A 15,003-nucleotide genomic window follows, 5' to 3' on the forward strand; every position below is an offset into this window, starting at 1 on the left:
CAATGTCAAGGCCGAGGGACGTCAGTAATATCCTTTAAAAAACACCAATTGCTTAACATCAGTCTAGGAATAGCAATCAGGCCATTTCCTAAGTCTCAGGTCTACTACTCTACTGGGACGTATGGTATTCAATAATGGAAAAAAAAAGAACACCTCCCAAATCTTCCAAAATTGGACGTCCTAGCAAATTTCTTCACCATAAGGTCAGACCATGTAATGGCAAGAGAAATTATTATCATTATTATTATGAAGGAAAGCCCCTTCTCTTCAAAAATAACTGTTTTAATGTCTTCTAAATGAACTAGACAAGATATGGAACAATGTACTTTGGACAGGTAAGACCAAATAACCTAACACGGCAAATCAGCATAAATCAGCAAAACTTGTTTTGCTGCCACATTTAAGCCGGGAACTTTGAAGGCAATGAGTCGATCATCGTCTCTGTTTATCAAAGTGTTCTAGACTCAAACAATAATGACATCTGTCTGGCAACTAAAGCTTTTCCAAACCGGAACATTAGTAACTAAATTGCCTCCAAAACAACAGCTGATGTAAAACAGAAAGGCTAAGAAAGAAAAGGGGGAAAAGGTTTTACAATGGCCCAATCAAAGTCCGGAAATGAATGAGATTAAGCAACATTGGATAGAAGAGTGGGCCAAAATTCACATATTTTACATAATAATATGAGGGACATGATTAAGTCAGATTATTGAGTTGCTATTGAGAGGTATAGCTCAGGATCGTTGTTCTACAAGCTTCACGCCATTTCTACCTTGGCTTTTTAACACATAATAGTGTGGAGTTCATTGTATTATCTTCTAAATTTGAGATTTAAGTAATTTCGGAACCTCACAAAGACCCAATTATTTTCGACTATATTAAAACCCAAGAACTGAAGGAGTGTAAATTATTTGACCAAGAATACATATCCGTATAGAAAGCAGAATAAGCATCTTAATGAGTAAAACCAGGCTCTTAAATGAGAAATTAAAGAGTATGCAATCTGTTAATTGTGTTGGAGATGTTCTGTCAGGGTACAACTAAAATGTGTTTGGCATATGCTCAAAGACATCACAGTTTAAATACCTCCAGGACGTGTTTCCGTCAAGGTTCTCAGTCTAATCGATGGTTGCTGGCCATGTGATGTGATTCACCATCTGGCCAGAAAACATCTCTGCTTTCCTCTGAGATTTTAAAAAGGTGCAGACTGAGCTGCCTGATTTGTCTTGCATACTAGTTTTCACCTTCGAATCTTAAAATGAATCCAGCGCTCATTCTCCTCTGATTAAAGCCAAGTGGGAGCCTGTGCATTGTTTATGATGATCTCTCTCCTTCACAGTTCAGCCATTGGGCCCAGCAAACAGGAGGACGAGGACTATGAGGACGTACCCATAAATAAAACCTGGGTGCTATCACCAAAGGTCTATGAGAGCGACGTGACGCTGATCCTGAATAAGCTGCTGCAGGGCTATGACAACAAACTCCGGCCTGACATCGGAGGTGAGCTCAAAAAGAAACATCTTCCACTTTTCTCAAATGAACATTAAAATGTCATAATCAGCAATTCAGCGGTTGTAAACGACATCTGCTTCAGAGGAAACAAAGGAGATGGGACATCCAATATTTTCTGTTTATTTGTATCGATTGTAATGAGAAGTCCTTGGTGGTTGCAGTAATTCCAAAGCCCTTAAATTTCAGTTGTCTCTGGTTTTTGTGAGCTTGGTTGCTTTAGAACAGAAACTCGCTTCATAACGCCATGCATGTCGTTGTGCTCTCTTGTTATGTTTCAGTGCGGCCCACGGTGATTGAAACAGCAGTCTATGTCAACAGCATCGGGCCAGTGGACCCCATCAACATGGTGAGACCGTTTCCTCTGATTTAACCACAGCTAGTCTTCATTTTCATGTGTTAACGGCTTACAAAAAGTCCTTCAGGTTGAGCATCAAGATGGACAAACACCTAAGCAAATTATGCAAGAGGTGCACAAAAATGCATTGCAAAGGTACCCGTATATAAAGAATTATTGCTGATCTTTTTTTTTGTACACACAATGTATTTACAGATTGCAGTATTATCTGCAGGTTGTTCCAGAGAAACTGTCCTTGACTTCCTTTCTCCCGCTGGATGACGTTGTTAAGTTCTCCACAGGCTACACATCCTACTAGCACAGGGCTTGATCACAGCAATCTGTTTTAAAGTGTGAATGCAATTGTGAAGCTTATTACTTTCCAAATAGGTTTTTCCTGCTATTTTCCACGTCTGTGATCGCTCTCCTCCACTCTCATCATCCTATACAAGTCAGCAACACTGTCCCACTATGCTCTGTGATTAACTGGGTACTTGTCTAGGGGTGGTACTCTCTTGCCCACTGACTGCTGTAGATAGGCACTAGACCTCATATGACCTTGCACGTATAGACGATGAATGAAATAGATGGATGAATGGATTTATGATTTTACTACAGCTAGACCCCCAACTGTGCATGATTCTCAGACCGTGTCAACATGATGTGCTTGCATGAGATAATTTTCTATGTCATGCTAGCACGTCACCCTGATTGTGTGATGCTAGCATGGCATACTGGTTATGTTGCTACTGTTTTGAAATTCTGGAATAAAAATCAACTCGGGGAGGCCAGATGGTTCAATCTATGGGAATCACAAACAGGAACAGTTTCTCGCAAGAGCCAACCATGGTGCAGAACGCCAATAAACCAAACAAAAAGGCATGCAGTCTGCACAGGAATGGGAGAGAGGTTTAGGTGGAAGTGTTTTATTTGCAGGCTGGCCACTTAGATAGATGGGATAACAAAATAAAAAAACCTACGGACATAATAGTCTGATATTCAGCACCTTGACCGCATAAACTCTCCGCCTAGATGATAAGCTCAAAGTCTTCCTCCTTGTCCACCCATAAGGTGAATGAAGCTGCATTTATTTGTGCATAGTGAGCAGTGAGCAGCCTTGCATGATTGTATTGCAGTCCTCAAGAAGGATTGTATTTTATGCTTTAGATGTGTCCCTGTTTAATACACATGAACCAAATGAATAGATTTTTTTTATCAGGCCTCTGGAGAACATGAGGAACTGAGCCTTTTGAGTCGAGGTAAAGCAAGGCAGCATCTGAAACATGCACTGAAGTTGAATCACCCTGTCCTACTGGTTGTTGCGAGAGTAGCCACAAAGAATGATAAGCCATACAACCTTTAGCTTTGTTGGAAAGCTGCTAACATGATGTGGTCATTAAGGGGGTTGTAACCTAAGCAGACTTCATACTCTTGACCAGTGCTTCTCAAATAGAGTGTGCACCCCCAAAGGGGATGTGAAGATATTGCGATGAGGTGGCACAAGAACAGCCTTTTTTTTTTTTTTTTTTTTTTTGTCCAAAAAAATACTGGCCTTCTAAATCATTCTGAATGTGACAACAGCACCCCTTGCTGTTTGGCTGTAGTATGATGAACACTGTTAAAAAAAACTCCTAAAAAGGTACAGGGAGGGGGTGAGCGCTAACAAAGAAAACATTGGAGAACCACTGCTCTTGAGCAAGCCACATGTATGTATGTTGGTCCCACACAACATAAACACAGTGACCACACCCCACTGAGGACTTCTAAAAGGCCTTTCAAAGACAACCCTGGCTACGGCTCATGTTTTTTTAAATTATCCAGTGTCAAGGAAGGGTAAGATACAACTGCATAGTGATGGAAGAAAGTCTGATAATTAGACATTAGACGATGTGTGTGTATTTTAAAAGTTGACAAAGAGTTAGTAAATGGGTGCTTAAAAGATAACCATGTGTGCAAGCCACCAGAATTGACAAAGACTCCTGGATAGGTGTTGAAACGTTTTCAGAAAGAACTGAGCGAAAGTGCAGTAAGCCTGTTTGCTGTTGTGTGTGTATATATAACGTTTGCATTCACTTGTTTTTGCAGGAATATACCATTGACATCTTCTTTGCCCAGACGTGGTACGACAGCCGACTGAAGTTCAACAGTTCAATGAAGCTGCTCATGCTCAACAGTAACATGGTAGGCAAAATCTGGATTCCCGACACCTTCTTCAGGAATTCCCGCAAATCCGATGCCCACTGGATCACAACTCCCAACCGACTGCTGAGGCTGTGGAGTAATGGGAGAGTCATGTACACGCTAAGGTAGGACCCTCTAGAGGACAATTTTTCTATCACATTTTGTTGCCATATTTAATGTTAACTACAGATATTTGTTGTCTGTGCAGCTTTATTGTGTGCATCAGTGTTTCTCTTTAAAGTAACCCCAGTTTGTTGAAGCGTGATCTATTTGTCTGTTTTTTAACGGCATTGATGCAGAGAGTGAAAAAAAAAGGATGCAAAAGAATGTTGAGACTTGATTTTCTTCTCTGTCACAATTCTGTTTTATCAGGTTGACTATTAATGCGGAGTGCTACCTTAAGCTGCATAACTTTCCAATGGATGAGCACTCGTGTCCCCTGGAGTTTTCGAGCTGTAGGTTGTCAAACGTAACTTTCTCTCATTTTCGAACCCGCCATCTTGACTTCAGCTTCCGTAGCTCTCTCAGAAAAAGAGGCTAACACAGTGGCAACGCCTGTGTTCATTCTCCTTGCCAAAGAGCCCATCTGCTTGAGGCTGTACTAATTCATCATCTGCTCCACCAGCAGAAAGAGGAGGTCACCCAGTACCATTTTGCTGACAGACTTAATGAATTCTGCACCCTTTCCCAGTATGATTCATGCTGTCTGTGTCATCCTTCATTTGTCTCTTGCATTGTGCTTTTGCCTTTCATGACTTATGATCTTAATCTTTCACACACCAGTGGAAAATACAAAGACCATTCCACTGAGTTTAAGTCAAATGTCAGAGGCTGTTCAGTCACAGTAAATGTCATCAAATCAGCATTGGTTTGTGATAAACCCAAGAATAAACAAACCTTTGATAACACTTCAGACAATCAGCTGTGTTACGAAATGGTAGCAGTTGGGTACGGATTTCAGAATGAAGATATACTAACAATATGGCATTTATTCACTAAAGTAATTACTTAGAAATTACTTTTCTGAAAAGTGTTTTACCATGGTAATGAAAGGCCAAAAATTCATTGAATTGAATTGCTTTATTGTCCCCAGTGGAGGAAATTATGTTTCAGTGCAACCCATTAAGAGAAAGTCATACATGGGAGACAGGTTCATTGAGGCCATGCTGCTTTTTCCAAGGTGCTGCCTTTTACAGAGTATAGAAAAAAAAATACATTGGGGTGGTTGAGGGGGAAGTAGGAGAACGCAGATTAAAAGAAACCTTACCACAAAAAAAGCAACATACACACAACATCATAACTTACACAGCAAACACAGTGAATCTCAGTAGCTCCCCTACAGCCATAGTCTCAGATGGTATGTTATCAGCAGTTCAGTGGAGCACTTGCAGGTCACAGGTGTCATGAATGGGTGCGGGCAATTGTCTTGTTTGCATAACATCCAGAAGAGTTTGAGATGAAACCAGCCTTCAAGGCCAGCATCGGGCAGCCGAGTTCAATAACAAGGAGATTATTTCGTTGCAGGCTGACTGTGACTTTCTATCAGCCTTCAAGTCTTTGCTGGTCCTCTTCATGGCACTCCCAAACAGCTGAATTTGTTGGGCTTTCGCTGTAAAACGAGCTAGAACTTCTCCCAGGTCTTTTCCATTTCACCATTGAATTCAGACCACAGCCGGCATGTGATGCTGTGCAAGTATCGCATCCAGCTTGCGGTTCTGCTCGCAAAACATTTGAGTCTGGGTGATCACAGCTCGATTTAAACCATCACACAGTCCAGGCAGCCTTAATAAGCCCAGAACTGCCGCCGAGATCTTTCGAATTTGCCAATACACCAGGTATCTGCCAACTCCAATAAGCAGAAATCCTGTTATCATAAATCCAATTATGTATGCATCTTCCACGTCCTCGATGGACAAAATTGACAGAAACACCATCTTCCAACTTCCCCAGGAATCCATGGTGTATCCGGCTATGGTTTTCGATTCAGATTATTTGCATAAAAAGGCTCAGGGAGTTATGCGGCATGCAGACAAGAGAGCAGAAGCAGGAGAGGTTCGGGGAAGAGAGGTGCAGAGAAGCGTCCACCTTCACCAAGAGCTAGAAGAAAGGCAAATGGTTTAGAACATTTTAATGATTACAGAATAGGATATCTTTAAAGATCAGTCTAAAAATGGTTTTAGAGGTAAGGTTGAGCTGTGAGGAAAATCTGAAACCAGACCAGAATAGATGTACATTCCCTTTACTGAGTTTTGGATCTCATTTTGAACCAGATATCCTCCAAAAGAAGGAGTCCTGTTGGCATCCTGTTCAGACGTCTGAACCAACTCAGCCAACTCCTTTTGATGTGGAGGAGCAGAGGCTGTCGCTGAGGCAGTTCCTCACCTTATCTCTACCCTACAGAGGATGCTAATTTTAGCTGCTTAGATTCAGTTTCTTTCAGTTATGATCCATGTCTCATGACTCAGTTCCTTCTTTATAATGTTTTAAGATTCAATCAGCCAGTCTTTAAATAACTTGATAAAAAAATTATTTTACTATAAACTAGTACTGAAGTAGAACTCTAATGGTGAAATAGACTTTAGTTTGATGGTAATTCAAGTCTACCTACTTTGATCTCAGCTTCCAGGTGAGATGGGTCGTTATCCGATAAGAAATTAAACCCTATGAGATCAAATAAAGTGTTTTACCACGTTCAACTTATTAAAGTTTTAGCCTTTTTGGGTGCCACAGAAAAAACAAACCTCCATAGTACCACTGGGAGTAAACAAATATTTTTAATCACTTTTGCCAACTTCACAACACAAAGGAGTTTGACTATTTGCAGTCAAATATATTTTGCTCATTTGAAGAAATTTTATGTGACTGAGCATGTCAGTGACATCTTGATTGCTTCCCGTTTCCTTGCCTTAATGCCGTTTCTTGTGAACTACAAAAAGTCATAGATTATGTAAAGGACGGACGTAGCCACTTTGATTTAATGTCCTTTTGAAATAACCATCTTGATTTTTTTCAATCTACAGAAAACCGTTTAATTAGATGCCAAAACATGCTTTTTTGTATTGGATTTCCTAACTGGACAATTTAAATGTACAGGTTTTCCTGATAATCCTAAAGTATCTTTTTAGGGCCTGCCTTAAAATAAATTAGCCGTTCAGTGCCACAGAAGCCAAATGTGCTTTAAAGCTTGTTTGCTCTTTTAATAAACGTTTAGAAGGAACGACCTTATACCACTTCATTAGATAAAAACAATCCTTCTTCTCAAATTGATAAATATTACAACAATTCTTTCATCCGTTACAGCTTATGTCTTTTACACTGGATTAACATTGACTTTGACTTTAGTCCATCTTTTCAAGGGTTTACCTTAAGATCGATTGTGCAAGTTTTTATCCAATTTGAGATCATATAGATGATAGGTGCAGTGGGACTATAAGCTTCATGAAGCTCTTGGGGCATTCTGCAGACTGTGCCAAATGTGTTCATAGGTCTTGAACTCACAGACAAGATGTTGCAGGAAATATTGCAACATCTTGAAAGGAATTCATACCAAAAGCTTCGAAGCATTGATGCATCCCAAATCCCAGAAGGTGTCATATGTGATTTATCTCGAGATTATCAAAACAAATCCATTTCCTCGCTTAGTAACACTCAGCTTTTTATTTTATTTTATTTATTTTGGTGAAATAAGCTCTATAGTCTCAGGATCCTCTTTGTCGCCGCCATCACCAGATACAAGTACCTAATAGGAGGGCATAGACAGGTGAACACAAAACAGGTTTTCTTAAATATCTCTTGTTCACAGCTGTTTTTCTATTAGGTCAGAAATTATGTGTTAAACTGGTCTAGGCTGATGTATCATCACAGGCTGCCATTACTGTAGACAGCAACACTGAAATAGTAATTCTTCCATCATATGAGAACTCTATAAATTTGGCTTAAGTTTAATTTCACTTGCATTTAGATAATATATTTTTTACATTTATGTGACGTTTCTATAAAATAGATATTTTTTTGTAAAGCCAAAATGGCCCATGTTACTGATAACCACACGCATAAGTCATATTAGCTTTACTTTAAGGTGTTGTGGCTACATCCATCTTTCATGCATACTCTATGTGTGAGCTACATTGGACTGCGTCTGGTACTGTAGGAGCCAGGGAGGTTTTTGTTTCATCTTTTTCGGGGTGTTCTGCAGATGGTTATCCTAAGAACGAGATCACATATCGGTGGCAAAGGCGGGCGGTGGAGGTGGCCGACCAGCGTTATTGGAGACTCTACCAATTTGCTTTTGTGGGGATGAGGAACACCACCGATGAGGCGCACACTCAGTCAGGTTAGACTGAATCCTCTCGTTAGCTCGTTTTTACACTGATATCATTTGAAAACCTCTTTTATCCCCATTGTGCTGATTCTGTTTCAGGGGAGTATGTCATCATGACAATATTTTTTGACCTGAGTCGACGGATGGGCTACTTCACTATCCAGACCTACATTCCCTGCAGCATGATTGTGGTCCTTTCCTGGGTCTCCTTCTGGATTAACAAAGATGCTGTCCCAGCTCGGACATCTCTAGGTTTGGAGCTAAATTTGAACATCTGAAAGTCCATCATCCTGTCAGTCTGAGCCCCTGCAAGTTTTCTTCCCCTATGAGCCAATAAAGTGACAAGACTGACCAGAATCGATCACCGGTCAGACTAGGCAAAGAAACTGTTTTTAAATATATATTTTAATTTATCCATAAAATAATTCAGAATGCGTCAAAGAAATGTAGAGGAATATTGGTAAAGAAAATAATCATTTACCATAAAAGTCAAGCATCAAATTATTAGAAAAATTAAAAGACACAAGTAAAACTAGTAAATTGCTAAGAAAACAAAAAAGGAATAGTTTGATTTAGCGAGAACCAATAGTTTCTGCAAATCTTGTGTTTTCAAGTAGGTATTTGTAGCACTGGGGAGCATAGAAACTAAATGTTGCATCCCCTTGTCTAGATTTGTTTGCAGGAACACTGAGGAACACTGAGCGAAAAGGCTTGCTGACCTTAAGAGTATAAATCAGGGGTCTCAAACTCCTGTTTCTTTTAAATGTGTCCTTTGCCCTACACATGGCTAAACTACCTCACTAGCATGCAGTCGAGCTCTGCAGAGCTCTGCTAATGAGCTCATATTTGAGTCAGGTGTGTTGAAGCAGAGACACATCTAGAAGTTGCAGGAAACTGGCCCTCGAGAACTGGAGCGAGACCAGTAACTTGAAATATATTCAGCCCCAAGACCATACAGTGTCTTATAGACCAATACGTGTTTGCAAATCTACCCTTTTAAAAACAATAAGTCATTGCATTGATTTAATGCCCAGTGGAACATTATTCGTTTTCTTGGTGTTGGACTCTGGCAGCAGAATTTTTTACAAGGTACACTTGCCTGAGTCTTTTTTTTTTTTTTACAGAAACTTGCAAGGCACTGTTAAAATAATCTAAACTACTGGGAAAAAAACATTACACTTTTTCTGGGCTCTCTTCATACATAAAACATTCTCTCTGGGCATTGTTTTTGAGATGGTGGTTTAGTAGTAGATGTAATGTGAATGTAAGATTTTAGACCATGAAACATTTATGGTTCTTCCTGGCTCTTTAGCTTCATAGAGTCAGAATGTAAAATGATATCAAACTTTGCTTTTGTGGAAACAAAACCAATGACTTTGTCTCTCCTGCAGTAAGTTGGAAGAAATTCTCACCCATATACTAATAGAAATTTTTGACACAATGACTTTTTAGGGAACTATTTTCTGGCAACTGAACTATGGTACAAATTTTGTGAACTCCAGACACTGAAGTGAGGGGCATACATAGATGTTGGGTAACCTGAAGTGTGATCTTTACTTCATACAGTCACACAGCTGGTTCACTGGTTAGAAGATTTTCCCAAGGGCAAAAGGAGAAAAAAAAAAGGGGGGGGGGGTGAGGGGCAGGACCAAAACTCTGACCAATCACTGCCATTCAGTCTGGATGACATGATTGATCAGAGTTTTTACAGACCTGCAGCTCTCACAGAGATCTAATTTTTAACCCTCCTTTTTCCGAATACATAATGTATTTACTACTGTCAGGATGGAAGGACCATTTCACCCAGTATAACAAAAAGTGTTTCTGAACAGGATTACCAACTGTAGCGTTGAAGCCGTACTTTCCACATGCCAACTCCACTTTTAATTTGTTTGGTTCAAAGTTGCAGCCTCTACATGTAACATTGATTTTAGATGCACTCTTAAAAATGTGTCGTGTGACATAAACATGTTATATTCCAGCTTAATGTTGTTGATACGAGGAACTGCCGTGTTGGATGCAACAATCATATTTTTTTTCCACTTTCAAAGTACAAACAGTTCTTCTGGTCCCTAAACTTCAGTTTGACATTGAGAATGAAAACTTATATAACCAACATGTCCGAAACTGGAAATAAAAAACTTGCCAAAGAAGTCCAAGGAAATTTTTCAACAGAGTTTGAGAGCACATTTTAAGAGAAAACAATGATATCTGGCTGTTTGGAAAATTACAAATAAAACTTCTGCGGTTTCAAAACTTTCTCACCATTTTTTTTGTATCAATAGAATAATAAAATCCCCTGCACACAAACATATTTGCCATTTTTCTGTCTTGGTTACAGGTTGAATTTGTGCAAGATCCTTAAAATATTGAATATCATTCTCTTCTTTTATAAATAAATGAATACATTTATTTCATACTGATTAAATTAGTTCACCTAGAGGTGCACCAATCAGATTTGTCGGATAAGCTCTGTCATACTGTTACTGATTTTAGCTTATTACCATTCAGTTTTTTTTAATAACTAAATATAACGACTACCTTTTATATACACTTCAAAGAAACTGGACATTTAACTGTCTTTAAAAATTAAATGTTTATTGAACAAGATGATCTTTTTTTCAGTCAAATGAATTACTGAGAATTTAAAATCTACAAGTACAGTAAAATCTGGCAGGTGAGACAGAGGGATCTGTGGAAATAGAATTGAGCCAAGAAATAATCCTAGCATTCATAAACCGTTTTATCATGCAGTTCACAACTCGCCAACTGTTTTCTCCTTTTTTGAACATTGAACAAATGAAAATACACAGACATTTTTCAAACAATTGACATCAGTGTCCATTTTGACACAAGTTTGAATGAGCTCTGATTAAATTTCATGTGTTTGATTGTTACTATACTAGAGTCTTAGTCTTTTCATCCTGATAGATCATTTTACCTCATTGTTTCGCACTGTGAGAGAGACCAGTCACAGGCTCTTACTGTTATTTCAAGACAAATACTAAATGATTCCAGAGTTGATCATTTGAACTTTAGCATCTTATACTAACAATTAGCACAGTTAGCATTTGTATTACGATACAGCAGTTTCTATGTGTGTCCTTCAGAGTGCATAAATGCATAAATGTTTGTGTTTGATCCCCCGAAAATGTTGCTGTTTATTTCCCATGAGTTGTCTGCACATGCCCGGTGTTTTTGCATATTTCTGTGGCAGTGTCACAGCGCCACCAATGGGCCCGGCATACCTACTACAGTTATCTGTGGTGCTGCGTCCTCTCGTGTGGATGCACATTTTTCTTAATCGTTTGTGAAAATGTACCGTCCTTGTCGGCGTGTGGACGCGGTCTGAGTAAGACTGAAAATATTTATAACAACCTGTAACAATCAGTAAAAACCTCCATAACGAAGCTTGTCCCTGTTAGTGGGACCATGTAGCAAGTGAAAATGGTGGGTTCACTGGTCTGAAAAAGAAAAATTGATTTTCTGACCTGCCAATCACTAATTAGGGCCAGTCGTGTCCAGTTCCAGTCACCAGGCATTTTCTTGTTGTGTACACAATTACCCTGGATAATTTCCTGATTTTGTGTTGGGGGCAATCTTGTATTTAATTTCTAACTCCTGAATTGATCCCTCTGTAGGAATCACTACAGTCCTCACTATGACAACTTTGAGCACCATCTCCCGGAAATCCCTGCCAAAGGTTTCCTACATCACAGCCATGGATTTGTTCGTGTCCGTCTGCTTCATATTCACCTTCGCTGCTCTCATGGAATATGGCACCTTGCACTACTTCACCAGCAACCGGCAGACCAAGAAGACTAAAGCCAACAACAGTGCTCAGGTGCGAACTCCTCTTTTGTCTTTCTCGCGCAGATTTACTCTTACTTATAAGAACTGCAGAAGTAACCCTGTATCCTTTGCAGCAGAAAGTTCCCAGCATGGTAAATATCCGGCCTGGAACGTCCCTGTTGCAGATGAACAACATCGTGCCATATCACGAGGACGACGACTACGCGTACGATTGCTTAGACGGAAAAGACTGTGCCAGCTTCTTCTGCTGCTTTGACGACTGCCGAACAGGGGCCTGGAGAGAAAACAGGATGCACGTACGGGTTTCCAAGATCGATTCTTACTCGCGAATATTTTTTCCCACTGCTTTTGGCCTTTTTAATCTAGTTTACTGGATTGCTTATCTGTATTTATAAAAGAAAATGTTTATTTATAAATCAAATCAGCTGGAGTTTAACATCTGCAAGCATCTCAGCTGCTTTTAGAATAGATAGAAATAACTTTGCATACTGTTGCTTTGATACCATAAAGGTCCTGGCTGCAGAGGCATAATAGACAAACAACGCCAACATCTTTATCCTGCAAACCAATCAGGAAAAGAATAATGAAAGTTAGGCTGATTTCTTTTTGAATTGCGCTGTGATTTTGCACATGTAAAACTCCAGTTCACACAGAGGATCAATTGCCATCAATCTTTAATATAACAGCCCAAATGTTTATTTTATTTTTGCCGCTGTGCATTGATATCAGGCTTTGCACTTTGCAGCTGGAATTGAGGCATATTGTCCCTAAATTGAAAGATAGGTTCCTTGATTTCTCTTCAGAAAGGCAGTAACTTCTCTGAATAGCCAATTTCTTTGGTTCGGAACAATCATGGAGTGTACTTTTTACAAATACAACTTCATTGTTCTCTGGGTCTTTTCTGTGGGCAATCAGGAGTGACAACGGTTGTTTTTCTGGTGGACAGATTTTATACTTTCATGTATTATATGTTGCAAAAAAAAAAAAAAGGATTGAGTTAATGCCCTTTTCAGGCAAACACATCCGTTTTTAATTTAACCTTTCCAGCTGTAAACTGATTGTTTTCTTACCGAAGACGTTCACAGAGATCCATAAAAGGCTACACATCATTTTGTACAGGTTTGTGGCATCTAAAGCACTTCTTGACAACACTGTCCTATACTTCAGCACAGCAATAGTTTTAAAGGCAGCTTTTAGTAGCAGAAAGTGTAAAAGAACAAATACCCATTTGGTTATGTTTCACCTTCAGGCATGCATGCATGCATGTTAAAAAACAGACTTTCTTCAGAATTTAAATAATTTGACATCATGGGTAGATTAATTACACAAGTTGTGTTTTATTAATCTTTTATTTTTAGTTGGAGGTGAGTTTAGGAACAGAACATAAAGATGGAGCAGTCCAGAGAAACTGAAATCAGGGAGATGCTCACCCCTTTTTAACATAGAAAAGGTTGGGATCGCAGGAACAAGACCAGGTCATGTTTTGTCTCAACATGTGCATCCAATGTTGTCCATGCAGTCCTGCAACTTGAAGCGTAAAGCACTGATTTTTAGTTTTTCCAACCTTGTGATGTTCCAGATTCCCCTGCCAAACTTTAACATGTGTTCAATCATTGCAGTTACTGAGGATACCAAGCCATGAAGGGTATCAGGTGAAATAATTTCTGCAAACGGGTCCCACAGTGTCCAACAGTAAGGAGTTGTCACATATTAGGTTAAACGTTGATAGTGCAGAATGTTTGAAGGCTTTAGTGTTGCACAGGAGCCGTCGTTATTAAAGTAGCAATAAGCAAAATTTCACTACTAGGTCGGCCATTGAGCTCTGTCTGTAGACCAAAACAAGATGTGTGACAAGCCATGACTCTCCATCTCCGCTCCAGCTGCAACCCAGCCCCCTCTCTCCCCTTGCTTTCTCATCTGTCGCCTTGATCCGCATATTTGCAAAGGATAAATACACAGCAAAACATCATCACCTTTTGGAGGAACATGTCTAGCGAAGAAGTAAATAACTCATTACTTTATAACGCTTTTAGCAAGAGAACATTTCGTTCTGCTGGGCGTACTCTCTGCCACGTTGCTCCTACGCTACACTGCTCTGGCGGTGGCATTTTATGGGCAAGGAGGGGCTAAGCCCTGAGTGAAGCTGTTCACATGAACGTATGTATGCACTGACGGCCGACCCGGCTTTGTAAACAAGAGACTGGAAAACAACACAGAGAGATGATATGTGACGTCATACCAAATTCCATCTAAAAAGATACCTTTACTTCTTTATATCACTATATTTTAGTTCTTTCTATCTATAATAATTCAATTTCGCTTATTGCTACTTTAAAGAAAATGTATCTTTGCTAATAAGCCTTGCTAATGTAAATTATAGCATTATAAAAAAGTGACAGCATTTATTCTGTTTAAAGCTGTTAAGCATTTCTTGTAAATATTTACAAAATCTTTTAACTTTCAGCTGTAAAAAGCTTGTAAACTTTGCAGATCAGCATTTAATGGCCAAATGTCTTATTGTTTAAAGGAGCATAGTGCAAGTTCCAGAGTTTTTGCAGAAGTTTGCCACCTGTGGCCACAAGTAAAAATTACACCAGTGCTGTGCATGGGAGAAGAAGAAAAGCATCTGCTGCCGCAACTGCACAGGTCTTTTGTTTAGAGGCGTAATGCCTTCTGAGGTAAGAAAGTTATGCATATCGAAGTTAGCCTGTGTTCTCTCGCTAATGCGGTGGAGACTCAACAAAGTAGCCAGGTGAACGAGAGTGCACAGCTAGTCACACCCACTCACACGCCCAGATAATATGACCTAAATCACTCTCTTGTTTAACTGACTACTGGAGCT

General features: G+C 39.5%; 1 protein-coding gene across 2 annotated transcripts; it reads left to right on the forward strand.

The window, feature by feature from the left end:
* Positions 1–1,339: 1,339 nt before the first annotated feature.
* gabrg1 (gamma-aminobutyric acid type A receptor subunit gamma1) lies at positions 1,340–14,755 on the forward strand (the record flags this gene model as incomplete). 2 transcript variants are annotated; one of them, XM_036150848.1, is given in 8 exon segments in its annotated part: positions 1,340–1,500; positions 1,791–1,858; positions 3,932–4,152; positions 4,400–4,482; positions 8,223–8,360; positions 8,448–8,600; positions 11,990–12,192; positions 12,275–14,755. In XM_036150848.1, coding segments are annotated over 8 exon segments (1,309 nt in total), but the record flags the coding sequence as incomplete, so codon positions are not given.
* Between the last annotated feature and the right edge of the window lie 248 nt (positions 14,756–15,003).

This window comes from Fundulus heteroclitus, chromosome 19 (assembly GCF_011125445.2).
Source record: "Fundulus heteroclitus isolate FHET01 chromosome 19, MU-UCD_Fhet_4.1, whole genome shotgun sequence".
NCBI classification, from domain to species: domain Eukaryota; kingdom Metazoa; phylum Chordata; class Actinopteri; order Cyprinodontiformes; family Fundulidae; genus Fundulus; species Fundulus heteroclitus.